This window comes from Entamoeba invadens (genome assembly GCF_000330505.1).
Source record: "Entamoeba invadens IP1 unplaced genomic scaffold scaff_1105074726403, whole genome shotgun sequence".
Lineage (NCBI taxonomy): Eukaryota > Evosea > Mastigamoebida > Endamoebidae > Entamoeba > Entamoeba invadens.
Genome location: NW_004440309.1, coordinates 166,320 through 184,966, shown reverse-complemented (window position 1 = coordinate 184,966; position 18,647 = coordinate 166,320). Strand labels below are relative to the sequence as shown.

At 36.0% G+C, this 18,647-nt stretch overlaps 7 protein-coding genes across 7 annotated transcripts; 4 read left to right on the top strand and 3 right to left on the bottom strand.

The window, feature by feature from the left end:
- Positions 1 to 115: 115 nt before the first annotated feature.
- Positions 116 to 1,405, bottom strand: EIN_390800 (hypothetical protein; the record flags this gene model as incomplete). The annotated part of the gene is made up of 1 exon (XM_004256178.1): positions 116 to 1,405. One exon carries the CDS (start codon positions 1,403 to 1,405, stop codon positions 116 to 118), a length of 1,290 nt encoding a protein of 429 aa, XP_004256226.1.
- A 264-nt stretch (positions 1,406 to 1,669) lies between these two features.
- Positions 1,670 to 4,100, bottom strand: EIN_390790 (hypothetical protein; the record flags this gene model as incomplete). The annotated part of the gene is made up of 2 exons (XM_004256177.1): positions 1,670 to 3,718; positions 3,783 to 4,100. The coding sequence occupies 2 exons, from the start codon at positions 4,098 to 4,100 to the stop codon at positions 1,670 to 1,672; spliced, it is 2,367 nt and encodes a 788-aa protein (XP_004256225.1).
- A 266-nt stretch (positions 4,101 to 4,366) lies between these two features.
- On the top strand, positions 4,367 to 7,129 carry EIN_390780 (hypothetical protein; the record flags this gene model as incomplete). Its single annotated transcript, XM_004256176.1, has 3 exons — positions 4,367 to 4,577; positions 4,637 to 4,889; positions 4,945 to 7,129. The coding sequence occupies 3 exons, from the start codon at positions 4,367 to 4,369 to the stop codon at positions 7,127 to 7,129; spliced, it is 2,649 nt and encodes an 882-aa protein (XP_004256224.1).
- Positions 7,130 to 7,664: 535 nt separating this feature from the next.
- On the top strand, positions 7,665 to 13,055 carry EIN_390770 (protein serine/threonine kinase, putative; the record flags this gene model as incomplete). Its single annotated transcript, XM_004256175.1, has 1 exon — positions 7,665 to 13,055. One exon carries the CDS (start codon positions 7,665 to 7,667, stop codon positions 13,053 to 13,055), a length of 5,391 nt encoding a protein of 1,796 aa, XP_004256223.1.
- A 31-nt stretch (positions 13,056 to 13,086) lies between these two features.
- On the bottom strand, positions 13,087 to 14,874 carry EIN_390760 (double-strand break repair protein MRE11A, putative; the record flags this gene model as incomplete). The annotated part of the gene is made up of 1 exon (XM_004256174.1): positions 13,087 to 14,874. The coding sequence occupies one exon, from the start codon at positions 14,872 to 14,874 to the stop codon at positions 13,087 to 13,089; it is 1,788 nt and encodes a 595-aa protein (XP_004256222.1).
- A 620-nt stretch (positions 14,875 to 15,494) lies between these two features.
- EIN_390750 (hypothetical protein) lies at positions 15,495 to 16,748 on the top strand (the record flags this gene model as incomplete). The annotated part of the gene is made up of 1 exon (XM_004256173.1): positions 15,495 to 16,748. The coding sequence occupies one exon, from the start codon at positions 15,495 to 15,497 to the stop codon at positions 16,746 to 16,748; it is 1,254 nt and encodes a 417-aa protein (XP_004256221.1).
- Positions 16,749 to 16,875: 127 nt separating this feature from the next.
- EIN_390740 (hypothetical protein) lies at positions 16,876 to 18,291 on the top strand (the record flags this gene model as incomplete). The annotated part of the gene is made up of 1 exon (XM_004256172.1): positions 16,876 to 18,291. One exon carries the CDS (start codon positions 16,876 to 16,878, stop codon positions 18,289 to 18,291), a length of 1,416 nt encoding a protein of 471 aa, XP_004256220.1.
- Between the last annotated feature and the right edge of the window lie 356 nt (positions 18,292 to 18,647).

Here is an 18,647-nt window from a genome sequence, read left to right as displayed (position 1 = left end):
CATTGACTATTTTTATTTTTTCTATTTTTGGTTTTATTTAGTTTCTTTCTGTGAGTTTATAGTTAAAAGTGTTGTAACACGTTTCAGAAAGACAAAATAGAAACAAGAAGCAATTTTACTCAGTGGCAGACGAAGCGTCGCGATTTTTCAAAAGCGAGTGTATTGCCTCGCTGACACTTTCAGTCGAGAAAAAGATCAAATTTGAAAGGCACCATTCCTCGATTTCATCAATGGCGAATTTGGTCACGATAAAATCGTTTGTCTGGTATGTCGATAAGTTTTTTACAAACCGTTTGTTGACAATTTTCATAAACTCTTTGTAGTATTTTACGTTCCCGGTCGAGCACATGTCTTGTTTAGCCTGAAAAAGTTCTTCCTCAAATTTTTGAGTTACATCCTCGTTGATCAAGCCCTTTGTCTTGAACTCGATTGTGCATTCTTTGATAATTTTGTCCAAACGAAGAACAACACATTGGGCGGCTTTCTTGCTTTGGCGCATGATCAAATTTTCGACAGCTGAAATCACCCCTCCAATCTCACCAACCACCTTTCCAACTGTGATGATGTCGTTCAATCCCATTTTGTCGTCTTTCACGAGATTCTTTCTCACACCCAATAGACACCCCAAAAACAAAACTTCATTTCCATTACATGACATTTTCTCAAACGCCTCTCTCACCATCAGGACTCGCCCGTCTCGACACGAATCCGAAATTATCTCGATAACTTTTTCAACTCTCCGTTTTTTAAGATCCTCCTCAACCCGCTTTTTTTTCAACTCCGCCTCAGCTAGTTCCTGTTCGTCCTTTTCATCGTTGACTCTTATCACGTCCCGCGCCAAAACCTCTGCAAACAAAATATTTTCGATATCATTTTTGTCTCCTTTCCTTCCAGGGGTTGGCGGACAAGACGTTGTTGCAACTTTCTTAGGTTGGCACTTTTTGTCAGTTTTTGCAGCCACAGCTCCTTTTCGGGGGTTAACCTCCTTTTCTTCTTTTTGCACATCAGAGCCACTCTCGTTATTCACAGAATCTTTTGACATCTTCAAAGAATCATCGAACCTTGAAAGTTGATTCCAGTTGTGGTCTGTAACATCACCTTCCACTTTAACAACACGGCCGCCACAAAACCACTTCCAACCATCTCCTTCCTTTTTGAGCAACACAGTCCCTTTTGATTTTTCGTTTGCAAACTTGATGTGAAATTTGTTTGAGTGCTTGCAAAGCACTTTCATGACTACGCCGTCCGTGAGTAGTGTCTTTCCTTCTGTCACAGCCCCGGTAACAAATTCTTTTCCTCTGTTCCAAGGAAACAACCCTTTCCTCCACTTCATTGTACATTTCTGGGAGATAGGGCAATCGAATTGTACTCTTCGAATACAAATCTCATAGCACCTGTAACTCATTGCTCCTTTAGCTCCCCTATTTTTGCTCTCTTCTTTTCTTTCGTTCCGCACTTCATTATATCCCTCACATTGTCAATCCTACAAAAAAACAATCTCAAGATTGATTTTCGAATTATAATTTATAAACTAATAATTATAAAATTAAAAATAGATTATATAAACTATAGTACTATACTATAGTACTATAGTTTAAATATTTTTTCTAATATAAATCCTATTAAATAGTATTTATTTAAACTATACTAACCAATAATAAAAAACCAATCAAATCAAGTCTGGGAGTGGATTGAGAGCGTCTGCGACATACTTCACGAACAAAGCCTTTCTATAGTACCCATCGAGGGTTTCCAAGTGTTTAGTATTTAATTCCTTCATTCTTTGCAGACTTTTCTTCAACTGTTCGTCGAGTATATCTTCCAACGTCCACTTCATGAAAATGGCTTCCATCACAATTTGGGCGACCGCCATAGTGACATTTCTTTCGTTCCACTTTCTCGCAAACTGATAAAACTTCTGCCCCAGTGTCGCGTCCCAGTCGCTAATCGCCTCTTTCACATCGCAATGATAGCAACAGTTCAACGCTTCTTTTGGTAATCCCAACTCCACACAGATACGTAACGCCTCTTTCCACTTCCCGCTACGTGTTAAATTCATCAACTTCTGACTTAACATGATTTCCTGTTCTCGCGTCTTAATGCGCTCTTGAACGACTTCCTTGGACACATCTCGAATCAAAGAGACAAATCCACCATCTCCACACACGATGAATTCTTTATTATATCCCTCTATATCCCAAAGTCGGGAAGTATTGGTATCCAACGTCTGAACATTCTCTCCACTCTTGATCGTCCATAAGCGGGTCGTCCCATCGTTCCCAACGGAAAGCACTTGAACTCCTTTATTCACAAAAATGGCCTTTTGAACTCCACCGTTGTGCCCTTGGAACGTTTTTAAGGCAGACAAGGACTTCACGCTCCACATGCGAATGGTACCATCAACAGAGGACGTCATCACCACCTGTTCAATCGGTGAAAAATCAGCAGAAACAACTGCACGGGTGTGTCCTTTTAAGATGCCTTGAAGCGCATAGTTCTGCTTTGGTACCCACAACTTCGCAGTCTTGTCTGCCGAACAGGAGACCAAATATAAATCCTTTTTGGAGTATTTTAAGTATTGGATCTCTTTGGAATGAGCTGCAAAAGCATCCAGTTGTTTCGCTTGAGTATCATTGTATTTATAGACTTTAATAAACTTGTCGTTCGACCCCGTCGCAAATGAATTCTTCGACATGGAATGTGCAATTGCAGTGACGGGACCACTATGCGATTCAAACGAATACAACTCTTTCATAGTGAGAACATCCCAGACAGATACATACCCATCGTAATACCCAACTATTAAGCGATTCTTGTCTTTGGAAAAATCACAACACATGATAGTAGCTTCATGACCATAATACATTTTGGAGGTATGAGTGACCAAATCTCTTAATTCAAGTGCGTTGGAATTGTTCACTAATAACACGTGCGTTGCGTGCAAACTGTTTTGTGGAACTTCCTTCTCTTTTTCTTCCTCTTCTTCTTCCGCTTTCAATTCTTTTGAATCACTCGATGACTCCGAAGACTCCACTTTATTCTCAAAAGTAAGTGGAAGGCAATAGATGACAGAGTCTCGATCAAAACAGTCATAATTGACGACTTCACCACTAAACGAATAAAAGATGAAGTATCCATCATAACTGACGTGGATCAGAGTATCGGACGTGAGTAACAACGTGTTTGGTGAAAGTAATCGTTGGTCCTCTCCACTCTCCCAGCATATCTTATTCTCCTTTAAGAAGTAGATCTTGCCGTCAGTACTGGCTATCACATACTTTTCTCCAATAAATTTGATTAATAAAGGATCGGGGATCATCACCGTCTTACTCGGCTTCTTTGTTTTCATATCCCAATATATTAAGGCTTTGTCTTTCCCAGCAGAGACCAAATTGTAGTCCTCATCAAAACACATCGAAACGACTCCGTTCAAATGTCCGAAGAAATCCGCGGACTTCTTAGTCATCAAATTGAATTGTCTGATATTCTCGATGTTATCTGACGCTGCGTAGACGTAAAAATTGTCCTTGTTAGTATCGTCGAAAAGAAGGGACGTCACAAGTCCATGTGAGAATACCAAGACGTGCGTGAAGTACTTGTTTTCCAAGTCATACACTCGGACATATCCATCATTACTCCCCATCGCAATGAACATGTTAGAAAAACTGAAGCAAAGAGATACAGTGACTGGTGACGTTAACGCAGACACTTTAGGAGTCTATATGTTACTTCCAGTTGTGACCAAAACAGTACCAATGAGTGTTCGAATGGGATAGACAAACCTTTATAATCATTATTTGGGTTCGTGGGATATCAAGGTCATAGATATAGATCAACCCCGAAGCGTAAGAGACTGCTAAGTATTTGTTATTCTTCGATACGGCCGATACTATAACTTCAGTCGAATCGCCGGGGTACGTGTGTTTAACTTCGCCATGAATCGACCCAACATTGATCGTTACTCCATCTTCGGCTACCCAACACAACGTCCCATCTGTTGTTGATATGACAGACCCACCAGCATAACACGTCTTTGTGATGTCTTCTTTCGAAATCTGTTGAATCAAATTTTGTTCTTTTTTGGTTGGGATGACCTCCATATAGGGTTCTTCTGGTTTTTTATTTTTTTTTTCATTTTTTTCATTTTTTTATTGTTAATACAAAAAATTAACATTTTTACTAGTAATTAATCGTATTTTGGGTTGGTTTATTTTAGTATGTTTATAATAACAACTATTTAATATTATAAATTGGTATATTATATAGATTGTCATCTTGATGAAATTAATCCCGAGATTTGATAGAGATGGAAAGAAAAAACTGATAAAGCGGAACATTTGCTGGAAAAATCGAAACTGAAAAAGAAATGAGCGACACGAAGAGCTATGTTCCTATGAATTACAAGTACCTCCAACAAGAAGGAACTATGCTCGGAATACAAATGATCACATGTAGGCCAAAGAAAACAAAGGAACCAACTCACCCACAATACAATACAGTGGGGTTGTTCCAAAGATTAAGGCTATTGTCGCATTACTCGCTGTCACATTATCTTGACATTATACCAGCCAAACACAGTTTGTTATTTGTTTGTAGTAATCTACTTAATGGATGAAAAAGTAAGCACTAACATTAGATGAGACTTTTGTATTGAGCGAAACTTATCAAAACAATTTTGAAAATTGTGTTGAAAAAGTGGACAGTTTAAACAAGATGAGGATGATACAAGACATCGTCGAAGCAACACAGTATTTGCACGAACACGATATTATTGTTGGCTATTTTAATCCTAAAAATATATATGTGACAAACACAGGAATTGTTAAGTTGGGTAATTATGCACTATATTACCTTTCAGAAGGTAATAAATACTTCGATGCTTATACGCAGTTTGTTCTTGAACTGTACTATTATTATTATATTCACTTAATTACTAAATTATAGCATTCCAACACTATCACCAGAAACAATTCTTTTAAGCACACATGAATGTACATTTGAAAGTGACGTTTTTTCTATTGGGTTGTTGTACCTTTATTTGACATTGAAATGTATTCCCTCAAAGACAAAATATATCCATTTTATGAAGTTGTTGAAAGATTTGTATGATGTACATTGTCCAACATGTGAGAAATGTAAGTTGTTTTCATGTCAAGAATTCTCATCAATGCTTTTACAATTGATTTCAACGCAATTTTCAACACAAGTCGTATTACCAGAAATCATCGTAGCTTGTCTCTCATCACCAGAAACAAGACCAACAACCAAAACTCTGTTATCGAACCAAATATTTTCTGCCTTGAGACCAGACGTTCAACCAATTTCAAATGAACGTCTGGAATTGTTGAATTTCAGTTACAATGCACCGAAGTGCTACATGACATTGCGTGAAATACTACACGAGATGTGTTACTTCAAAACACTTTCAATTGATGTCTCAAAGAAATATGTTGATATCATTGGGGAGACATTTGGGGTTATGAAGAAATATCCCATTTTCGACATTGAAACGTACATCCCAATTACAACAGATCTGACAACCCAAGAAGTCAAAAACGATTTTTCAATATACTCGATTGATGTCACAGACGTTGTTAACTACTCATTCGATGTTGACGAAGAACTGGGTCGGCTCGACAGCTCGGAAGCGCTCCGAGGAGCTCCAGATAAACAACCACAATTTGTTACATTCTTGACTCAACAAATAACAAGTCTATCGGAGTCTTTTAACCCCCAGTCCGCAAATCAACAAGAAGTGATACGGCACCACAGACTGTACCACGCCTATTTTAGATATTTTGCGCGATACTCAGTGAACGACCCAAGAGCAGCCATGAATATGTTACACAAAGTGAAACGAATTGCTCAGAGTTTCGTCCCCGAGTTTTTGAGACTTCCAGTGTGGATGTTGTTGCTTGGAATAGACATTAACGAGAGTTACACGTTATACGCAGAGCGGTCCAAGGATGTTCCACTTGTGTTGACAAACAAAGACATCACAGAGAATACCCGAGTTATTGTGGAGGATGTCAACAGAGCGTTTTCGACCGTTCCGTTAATCGCAAACGAAATCACCAGAAATCAACTGAAACGGGTTTTGTACTCTTTTTTGCAATCTGGTGAAGAGTATTGCCAAGGTATCCACTCCGTCTGCGCCGTGTTCATTTCGTTGTCATTCAACGAGGCTATTTGTTCGGAGTGTTTGCACAGATTTGAGGCAGACTATGTCAGACAGTACTCGCCAGAGAAGTTTAGAATTTACTTCACTCGATTTTGCCAGTTGCTTGCCTTTTATGGGCCTAAAGTCGCGCCAAAAATGAGTTTCATCAAAATTGAAAATTCAACAGCGATTCGGTGGTTCTTGCCGCTGCTCTCACTCTCGATGAAAATGTCGAGCATTTATCAATTGTGGGACTGGATCATGCAGAACCAGAAATCTGCCAAGTTCATGTTCTTCTTGATTGCTTTTGTTTTGTCATGCGAGTCAACCATCCTTACATTCAGCGATCCGTTCGATCTTATTTTGTACTTTAATAAAGTCGAGTTTGACTCAAGCGAAGTGATTGAGCAGTGCAAATCGCAGTTCCAAAACTTGATTTCTATTTCCCCACTGAGTTACACCGAAAATGTAATATCACCAACACACCCCGCACGAAGTGAGATATATGCAAGTTTGGCAAATAATGCCATCGACGAAGGAAATATGTGTGTTGTGCCATTCTTGGACAAGTCTGACCTCCAAAACACGTTATACAAGTCGTCGTCGTTGTACATCGATATGAGACCAGAAAATACAAATCCGAAGACAATTACTGTCAATTCGTTAAGAGTGACATTCACCAAAGAAGAAGATGTGGTCAACGAAGTTTCGAACTCACTGAGAAGTTTGTTCCAGTCATATCCACCATTTGTTGTCCTTATCAGTGATTGGAACGAGAATGATGTTCAAAACACGACTTCTGTATACAAAAACATGATGGTTGTTGCGAATGGGTTAGTCAAAAACGAGTTCATTCATGTGTGTATGAGTGCTGTGCCATTCCACTCACTAGAAAGTATGTTCTTTACAACAAACACAAACAGTGCGGTTAGGGTTGATCATGACGTTGATAATCAAGAAGTGGTTTAATTACTTTCATTTTCTCGGCAAAAGTTGGATTTTACAAATTAAACAAAAATGTGGATCAATAAATGGAACAAAAGATACCTCTTTTATTCTTTATATAGAAAAACAGATCCAGTTATTTTTTTCTTAATATAGAAAAAAATTTAAATGAACTATTTCCGTATTTTAAAAGTACAAAGTGGTTTTTTATTATAAAAGACGTAATCGCCTCAACTTAGACAAGAAACTGGATTGTTGTTTTTTCTTTTCAAAAGGCAGTGTTGTTTTGAAGTCAAAAAATGAGTGTTCGAATTATTAAATAAATATAAATCTTGACTTCTGACCTTTAAGTTATGGGATGTGCTTTTTCAAAACAGGCTTGAAAAATCGGGAAGATTGGGTAATTTAATAAAAACATGAAAAATGGATTATTTTATAATCGGAACGGAAGTCAAATTAAATTGTATTTATAGTAGTTCATAACAAAATGCGAAAAAACCAATTGTTTGGGGATTTTGTTCTTTCTCATTGCTAAATTGAACTACAATAGAGTAAAACAATGTTATTGGAACTTATTGCACTTGTTGTAGTAGTGCAATCCAATGATTGTTGGAGTGTTATTGGAGACAACACATTGACATATGGCGATTATCCAAAGTGTAACAATTTCCTCGGGCATGGTCTTGTGATTACAGAACAACCCAATAAAGACACGGTCATTTTGAGCTCAGGATGCTGCTTCGATAACAAAAATTATTATAAAGTCCGGACAGGACCAATAAACACAAGAAATGTTGATGTGTTGTTTGAATTCACATCTAACATCAGATATTTGTTTATCATTTCTGATAATCAAAGACAGAAATTTACTTTCTTTTTGTATGCAGAACATCTAGTGACTGTGTTTTTTGATCGAACAATTCCATATGACACTGATATGTATGATGATATAAATGTATTTGAAAATCCAGCTATATACAACTGCAAGAAATACACATCCTTTCAACTCGTTTTCAACAGATTTGTGAGACCGTATTTGTATTTTTTATTAGAAGAGAATGTGAACTATTCAAGAAGAATCAAAGTCAATACAGAAGAGTATTATTTCCAGGGATGTAAATATGCGTTCAACGCGGATTCTGGAATTGAATACACTTTGAAAAGAAAAGAAGAAAAGTTGGTTGAGGTTTGTAGAATTGGAAATTTTAGTAGATATATGACATGTTCATCTGAAAGTGTGGTTGAACAATTCTCTGATTGTCGGTGCTATGCCCAAACAAATTTATATGTTGCATCGCTTAAAGATGTTGGTACAAATTACCCAGACTGTCTTTTCAATTCTTCTTTATTTGATTTCATTATTTTGTCTCAGCAAACGAATATGGTATTTGATGTCGAAAATGCATCAGTTTGGCGGTCATTAATATTTGAAGACACGGTTACTCCAATTACAATTATCAATCCAACAAAATTGACTTTCACTGGTAAAGTTGTTTTTCCCAAAGTACCTCTGGTATTTTCAAATGAAATACATATCAATGAAATAGTGATACCATCATTTCCATCAGGAGGTTTACATCGACTCTCGAATGCAACAATTGACAAGATCACAGTGAGTTATCAAAGTGATGACGCAATTTTGTTCCTTAGTAATCCACTTGACAGAGAGTTTCCTGGAATTAAAATTGGTTGTTTGAATGGCAAGATGAGTAGGTATGTTTCCGAGAATTCAAAAATTGGTTGTAATTGTCATTTTAAAAATGGAGTGTATAATTTTGCTGATTGTGAAGAAGTTGGAAAAAGTGACAACAAGTACACGCTTGTCATTGAAGACAAGGAGACTTATTTCAGAAGATCATATTGGAAGGAAATCACATTTGGGAATTCAGTTACTATAAAACGTTTTGTCAGTGCAGAGAAGTGCATCGTGAATGGATTTTTATATCTTAAAGGTTCTTTACAATGTGATTTGTTGATATGTACAACAAATTGTAGAGTTGTTGTAGATGTTGGTGGTGTGTTATTGGTTAACAGTATTAAAACCACTGGAATACAATTAGTTATAGATTTCGCGGATTACACAATCTTTAATATTGAATATGTGGAATTAGCCGGAACATTAGTGATAAATAAAGCATTGACTATTATTACACATCTTAAGACATTGGATAACACTCTTTTTGATAATTTTATGAGTCTCCAAATTGACTTGATTGAATTGGGAAGTATTATACAAATAGTCAGCACCAAGACCGTTGTAATTGAAGAATCAACAAATAGTCACAGAATTGATGTAACTGCACAAAAGTTTATTACTAACATAACAAAATGCACATTGGGGTTTGTTAAAGTGGAAACACCAATTGAAATTGGTACCCATGTTGAAACTATTTGGATAGACACCATAGACAATGCCAAGTATCCATATGTCATTCCTTTTGCTAAATTGTCAAGGTCCGAAAAACCGATTTCTATCATGAATGCACCTACTTTAACAACAAGACAAAATGGCTTTTACACACTTACAAAAACAAGAAAAGTGCAGTTCACTTCAGACAGTGGTCTCAATTTGTTTTGTGACGGACAAATCCTTGTAGTTGGTAAAACGGAATCAAGAATGTGTAAGGACACTTTGTTGATGACTAAAGTGTGTTCACCACAACCAGATGGAAGTTATAAAGATGAAAATGGCGATGTGGATTATTCATGCCCAACAAATTCAACTTCGTTGGTATATTCGACCCTTTTACTTGATTCTGTTATGAGATACGATATTAGCGACAACGAGTCATATGATATAATAACTGTTGAGAAACAATGTATAGTTGGTGTGAATAACAAAGAATTTGCGTTGCAGTCGAAAGAAGTTGTTGTGATAAATGGAAATAATAACACAATACGAATTTACTCCACAAAAACAGAGATAATAGCGACAGGTAAAAACATCTTTTATGTCAATCCAGGTTATGGTATTGAATTATTTTCTGGTTCCATTTTCTCAGTGGAAGATGGTAAATGTCATGTAGCTTATATTGATCAAGCAACATACAAATGCCTTGAATGTGGATTTTACAAACAAGATGGTAAATGTCAAAAGAGAGACTGGGTTGACAGGAATTGTTTAATGTTGGACAAATTTAGCGGGAAGTGTCTTAGATGCCAAGAAAACATGTATTACTCCACGATTAAAAAAAGGTGTGATTATTGTGGACTATATTGCAAAAATTGTAAGAGCAGTACTTATTGTGATGTATGTGAAGATAATTATTTAATGGTTGACCGCCAATGTTATCCAAAAAATAAGTGTGAGATGTCATCGAACAACAAATGTTTGAAGTGCTCTCCCGGACAAGAAGTGAGTAAAGACTTATCTTCATGTGAAAAGGAGTGCAGTAATGGATGTAAGTCATGTTCAAATGATGAATGTCGAATTTGTAAAGTGACAGAACATTACATAGACTATGGTGAAAAATGTGATTTAGTACCCGAAGCAACATTTCTGAGCAATTTCAAAGTGATTGAATGTAAGATGGGCTTTTATTCGAATAACACAAACTGTGTGGAGTGTCCAGACCAATGCACCATATGTGAGCATGATTTCGATACAAGTGTAGTTGCATGTAAAAGGTGTAAAAATGGTTATGTAATTTCGAATCAAAAGTGTGTTGAAATGAAGTCAATTGGATGTTTAAAACAAAGACTGAGCAAATGCATTCAATGTGAAATTGGTAAGTACTTTGATGACAAGACTTGTGTGAGTTGTGGCTCAAAATGCAAAGAGTGTAGCAACAACGGAGAGTGTCAATCGTGTGTTAAAGGGTATTATCTTTGGAAAGCAACTGATATAAACCCAATTCCATCATGTAGAAATGTTCCACAAGACTCAATGTGTGACAAATTTGTTGACGGAATTTGTATCACGTGTAAGGCTAAATTTTATTTGAATGATACCAATGATTGTAGTCCTTGTTATTTTTCGTGCAAACGGTGTACAAAAAGTGAGACATGGACTTCTGGAAGTTGTTATGAATGTGAAAGCGAATATGCTTTGGTGAACAACTCATGTGTTTCAATATTATCATCATCCCCACATTGTAAGCAAACTGTTCCTTCATCAAAAACAGAATGTGCAATATGTGATCAGGGTCATTACAGAGATGAAACACGTTGTGTGGGATGCATAGAAAGCTGCAAAAAGTGTTTCAATGGTAAAGAGTGTGTAGAGTGTTACTCTCCATTTTTCTCCAATGAAACTTCAAAATGTGAATTGTCTTCAAATTTGTTTGGATGTGCAGAAGTGGGTCGAAATGGATGCAAAAAATGTGAAGATGGATATTTTCTAGAGAACATCCGGTGTGTTAATTGTTCTTCACTTGTAGAACATTGTAAAGAGTGTCATAATGCTACTTTCAAATGTTTTGGATGCGAAAATAATTACGTTTTACTCTCGGACAAATGTGCATTTTTTAGTGTTATCGATAACTGCATTTCTGCTGTAAATTCACATTGCAACAAATGCACATTCTGGTATATCATCAATCCTTATACATTCAATTGTGATCAAGAAGTCTCATGGTGGATGATTCTCATCATATTTGTTCTATCCTTTGTGACCTTTATAATCTTTTTGTTGATAGTGGGGTATTTCATCAACAGAATTGTTTTCAGAATAAAAATGTGTATATATAAAAAGAGGGAGCAGCGTCAATACGCACATTTTGATACACGTTACTCAAACATTTTATGGAAAGAAATAAGTAAACAATCTGTTATAGGTGTGAACAAGACAGTTCTCCGGTTTGATCTTGAAGAACAACAACAGATACCTGTTGGCAGTTACACACGAGACCTGTTATGCATTGGAAATATACGAGGCAAAAAGTCGATTATCATATCCTTTGTTGGTATTGAAAACGAGTCGTGCAAATTTACGGTTGAGACCCAACCCAAGAATCCCGTATTAAAACCAAAAGAGGGGTGTGAAATTGAAATACTATTAAAGCCTTTTTGCACATGTAAAATACGAAGTAGTTTGGATATAATCATCGATGACTTAGCGTCGGGCAAACGAACAACGGAAAAAGTTCGAATTGAAGTGCAAACTGAAGTAACCACACATATTGACCCTTGTGAACTGATCAAAGAGAAACGAATTGGTTCTGGTTCTTTTGGGATTGTATTTCTGGGGTATTACAGAGGCAACAAAGTGGCTATTAAATATGCCCGGAACATCACAGATGACTCAAAACAGTTTTCCGAATTTGAAAGTGAGGTAGCAATGCTTGACAAATTTCGCTGTGAATTTATCATTCACTTCTATGGCGCCGTTTTCATCAAGTCGCAAATATGCATTGTCACCGAATTTGCCGAATTTGGTTCTCTAGAGGATGTGATTATCAGAAAAAACTCTTCGGAGTTATCCAATTACTTTAAGTTGAAAATAATGATCGACGCACTTCGTGGAATCGAGTATTTGCACCTGAATGGTATTCTACACAGAGACATCAAGCCAGACAACATCTTAATCATTTCCCTCGATAGAGAAGCTAAAGTGAATGCCAAGTTGACCGACTTTGGCACTTCCAGGAACATCAACCGCTTGATGACGAATATCACATTCACCAAAGGTGTTGGGACACCAGTGTACATGGCGCCCGAGTTATTAAATGGCGAGAAGTATAAAATGTCCGCGGACATGTATTCCATAGCAGTGACGATGTTTGAATTATTCAAATGGGGTAATGCATATTCAGAAAAGTACTTTCCATACCCCTGGAATGTGGTCGACTTTGTCTGTTCTGGTGGTCGTTTATTAAAGCCCGACAAAATGGATCAAACCATCTTTGACATTATTTCTAAAGCTTGGTCGCACAACCAAGCTGAGCGTCCAAAAGTGTCCGACCTTATCCTCCAACTTGAATCAATCAAAACACAAAAAAATGGACTTTGACAATATTTAAACCCTTAAATACACAAATCATCTAATTATTATTATTTCTTCTTAACTTCGCTTTAATTCGCGCGTCCGCAGAAGTCTTTTTAATAGCTGTTTTAGTCACTTGCTTCGTTGATGTAGTTGTGATGTGATTGTTATATTCAATTTTCTTGGTCGCATCAAGTAGTGCTTTCTTTGTTGTTTTCTCCTGTTGTTTGTCTTCGTCTGCCTCCTTTTCATCTCTAAGAAGTGCACTTGGCTCTTCTTCACTCTTTTCAAGGTCTTTTGGGGTCGGTTTAGTCTTCACTCTTGTGCTTACACTTCGCTTCTTTGGTTCAATTTCACGTTTTTCGTCTTCTTCCAATTCGATTTTGACATCGGTGTAATTCGTATTTTTCTCATACTTCTCATACACTGTTTTCATCACTTCGTCAAACAACTTTTCACCACGTTCTTTCTCAGACTCATCGACTTTCTCTCCGTCTCTCTCATCCTTTCCATCGTCATTTAAATTCACCGTCTCCATCTTCTTTTCTATCAACTCAGTGGCTACATTAGTCATGTCATCAACACACTTCGTCACCATTTGTCCAACCCCCAAATGAACACTATTCATCTCAACACGCCGAAGACATACAGAGATCTCTTCAGGTCGAATCACCTTCACAGAGTCTCCCGAGTTCAACTCCTCTTTCACTAACGTTTCCATACTGACGTCCTTCGTCACTCCTTCATTCTTGACATACCGTTTGACTCGAACAAAGTCGGTGATGTTAATAACTGTATCGATAAATTCTGAAGATATTTTGACTAAGTCCGGATACACGGGAGGCGAGTTGAAAAACAAGACCTTCATCATGACTTTCTCTTCATCTTCCAAATCAAGTTCTTCGACTATGCCTCGCAATTTCGTTTTAACGTACTTCCCAAAACTACTCGCCGACTCGGGACCCTTATAATCGGCTCTGACGTTGATTTCCTTTTTAATCATTTTGTGCTTTGGAGCTATCGGCACAAACTCCGGTCTCACGTCCATTCCATTAATAGTTACTTTTATTATTCCTTTTTCTTTCTCGTTGTACTCATCATAATTCATGAAGAACGGTGCGCCCGGATACAAAAAGAAAGTCTTTTCGTGGTGTTCTATAGCTTTTTGAGGCGAGTGAATCCCTCCAAAGATCACCACGGAAAACAACTTATAGAACTTGTCGAGTTTATCACTCTTTAAATTTCCTCGAGGGACATGAAGTAACAAAAGAGTCACCCACTCCCCTGTAGGCTTTTTTAATTTAAAATCGTCCTCAGTTACTGCATCAATCAACTGATCCGCTGTTCGAAAGGTAAGACCATATAAAGCTACTTGTGTGGTTCCCGTTGAAAATAAGACTGGACTTAATACTCTCTCTTGCTTGATATCTTTGTTTAAGTAATTCACTAACCCACACGCGGAAAGAATCTCAACTCCCGAAGTTAAACATTTCCCACTCGGCTCATCTTGTATACCATGGATCACAAAAAATGGATGTGAAACGTTGATGTATGGATCATCTATGTTTAAAAGATAAGGTAAATGACTACAGTCTTTCACTGTATAGGGAAGATCTACATTACCTAGACAGTTGGTCTTTATCAATGAGGACGCATGCGCTACAGCAAATTTGGTTGGTTGAAGGTCATTAAATAAATCCCCAGCGTGAAGTAAAATGGAACCGGCATCGGCAGTCGAAGTCTCTATAAACTTGGAAAATGAATAAATAGAGTCGTCCTTTAATGTTTGATGCCGTTCATTCCAACCAAGGTGACTATCAGATGTGGAGTAAAAGGTCAAAGACATCTTTTTTAGGAGTTCTAATATCTTTATTTACTATTTATTAATTATTAATTATTAATTATTAATTATTATTATATTACTAATATATAAAAATAATAATAATAAAAATGGTTTGATTAAAAATTGAGGTTTAATTTCGTATTGTTTTAACTTTTTGTTCAGATCAAAAAAAAGTGATTTTTAAATAAATAAAATTATTTAAAAAATTAATTAATTTTTAATTATAAATAAAATTGGATTAATATGTTAAAAATACTATTATTTTATTATAATTACCTATAAAAATGAGAAGAGTTGATTATATATTAGAATATTGTATATTATTTTTGATTATTCTAATTTATACTTATTTGTTAATCAATTAATTGTTATATAAACAACCATACTATGTTGTACTGTGAAACATATGGATCGAACAGTAAATGTTTATAACAAAGTTTACATAACATACAGACATTGTTATCTTTCATAATCAATTATATCTTCAATTGAAAGGTTGAAATCTTTTGTTTTTGACTTATAAATTAAATTTTTAGTTATTAAATGGTAACTAGAATATAATATAAATTAATTAATAATTAAACCACTGATTGAATTATCAAAATTAGAACAAAGAATATTCAATGGTTAAAATTAATGGATGTGGCCTCACATCAATCCTTAAATATGTCCTTTCAGAATGTGATTACAAGACACTTTCACTTGTTTCAAAACGGTTTTTGTTGGGAATAATGGCAATGTCGGAAAACCCTATTTCGATCAATTCCACACAATTGTTTAATAATTTAACCGCATTTCATTTATACAAACGGAACGACAAACCAATTGGAGACGTGCAAAAAATCGTTGTAGAATACCCCATTTCTTATTCAGAAAGTTTACAAACAAAGCACCAGTACAGACAAATACTATTAAAATCACAAGACCTCAAAAAATTGACTGTTGAACAACTTTTTACAACACCAAACGTAACACACATTGCTCCTTATTGCTTTTCCCATATCACAACAATCCAAACACTTATTGTTTCTTCTTCGGTTAAATACATCGAAAGTTTTGCATTTGACAAACTTTCCTCGCTCAAGTCAATTGAGTTAAATTACACACTTTGTGGTGTTGGCAAACATGCGTTTAGAGGAACTACCCCCAGTCTAGTGTTTCATGGAGATTTGTGTGTTGCAAACCTACCACTGTTTCTTTCAAAGCAATTGTCTTGTTTACTTAGAAACCCAGAATTTACAAAAGATGATCTGGCCTATTCAATTAAAACCACTCAAATAAACGACTGTTTTGTTATACCAAGTGAGTGTAGTTCAATTGGTGTGGACTGCTTTTATGGTTCAAAATACTCGGAAATTGTATTGCCGTCCTCCATTTCGTGCTTATCTATCAACGCATTCAGAGACTGTGTGAATATCAAGAAATTCAAAATGCCAAATTCAATTTTTACACTTGGGTTTGACTGCTTTTTTGGGTGTTCTAATTTGATGGAAATCAAACTCCCCAAAACAATTTTTAGTCTTCCAACTGATTGCTTCAGAAATTGTTTTTCTCTTTCGAGCGTCAAATTACCAGAAAGCGTCACTTGTCTGGGAAGAAGTTGTTTTGAGAAGTGTTATTCTCTGTTTTCAATTGTGTTACCAGAGACTGTGGAGTTGTTATGTCAAAGTTGCTTTGAGTTGTGTACTTCCTTAAACAATGTGGTTTTGCCCAATAACATCAAAGAAGTTGCCAATGGTTGTTTTTATGCGTGTTCTTCTTTGGTCGATATTAAAATCCCTCAAGAGTTGTCTAAATTTGGTCATTTTTGTTTTGGAAAATGTCCATTGCGACAAAAACCGAAATTAGCAAAAGAAAAGTGTTTTTCAATGCGATAAAAAATGATTGGTATTTACTCTATTTTTATAATAAAACAACTATAATGAACAATTTAAAAGACAATTCATTTAATATTTCAAATTCCGAAATTTATTAAATTTTGAGTTCTTCAGAACTCAAAATTTAATGCAACTTGTATTACTAGTTGTAACACTATTTCTTTGCACTAATGGGCGACTCCAAGTACTTAACTTGACAAACTTTAAAGAGGCGATAGACTCCAATGAATTGCTGTTAATCAAATTTGTTGTGAAAGAGTGTCCATTGTGCAAGGATTATACTTACGAGTTTAACCAACTTTCGATGTTCGCTCAAATTCCTTTTGGAGAAATATCATGCGATGAACCGAACGACAAACTGTGCGAAAAAGAAGGACTTAGTGTTATGCCGACGACTATTTTGTATAAGAAAGGAAAACAATTTCGAAAGATGTATGGGATGTACGAATATGGACAACTCAAGGATTGGCTCCGTGATATGTTATCTCCAGTTTATTTATTTGTATCCACTCAAAGCGAGATTCAAAGACTTTTAAACACTTCATTTGCAGTTGCCATTGTGTCGTATCAGAGTAACGACCAAGCTAAACAATATGAAACGATGATGACTGAAATAGCAGAAGAAACTAAACGATACAAACAGCAGTTTGTGTGGATAACAAACTCTTCTGTAAATTGTCCACAAATGTCTGTTCATGTTTTGGACGACAACGGTGACTTAAAAGTGTCTGAATTTGAACTTGTCTATAACAAGAGCGTGATTCTGTTTAAATCAATATTGGCGTTTGTCCCCCCTTTCTCTAAGGCAAAGGTTGTACAGAACAGTCTCGAACAGGTCGACGTCCCAGTCTTATTTTACTATTACATTTCTGCTATGACGGGTGCAACTTTCATGAAGAAGATAGCAAGAAAGTACCAACTGATTCTTCCATTTGTGACACAACAAGTGTTTGAACCCCCAAAGGGACATAACGGGAAAGACCAAAAAGTGTGGGTGTCTATTCTTCATGATATTGACGTGTATCCAATGCGCCAAAATGTTACCGAGAAACACGTCGAAGAGTTTGTTGAAGACTTTTTGCAGGGGAAAATTCGTCACGCTCGACGAGGCAGAAAAAGCACCTCCGCCTTCATGTCAAAAGTTCCTCCACTCATAACGTTGGACAACTTTGATGTGTACACTTCGCAAACTTCTGCGATTATCGTTTGTCCATTTTCCGATCGAAAATGCATCGAATACATTGATAAGGTGGTGGTCCCACTTTGCACCAAATTCAATCAGTCGAATGTCACCAATTTTCAATTTGGTGTAGTTGATATTGAGCAAGATGAAGTCGTTAATGCGGACGTCTTGCAGAGTTACCCGACACTTTTGGTGTATTCCGATGACAATTCACCTTACGTCTATGCGATAAAAAGTTACTCTGAAAAGGAGATCTTATCCGTCATACATGAGAAAGTCACTTCTCTCGATTTGGACGTGTTCCTTCAAATTCCAAAACACACAAACAAAAAGACTGATAATATTAAAATTGATTTGTAATAGTTATATAACTAATTCATTTGTTACTATTTTATAATTAAAATATCACAGAAAAATAGAACTTTGCAAACATACTATATTAATACCATACTAATACTATACTAATGTAGTACTCCCTCGTATAATAGTAGAAAGTATTTCAAAAAGTCTTAGACTTCAATTAATTTATGATATATTATAATATTTATTATAATTTATTATAATAATATGAATATCAATTGATATGCAGAGATGGAAACTATTCAAAGTAAGAAAAGAAAACTATAGAAGAACTAAACTGATAGTAAGAATAACAATGAAACAAACAGACAACACAAACGTATCGAAATTCCCCAAGTTCTTTCCTCAAAGTCGAA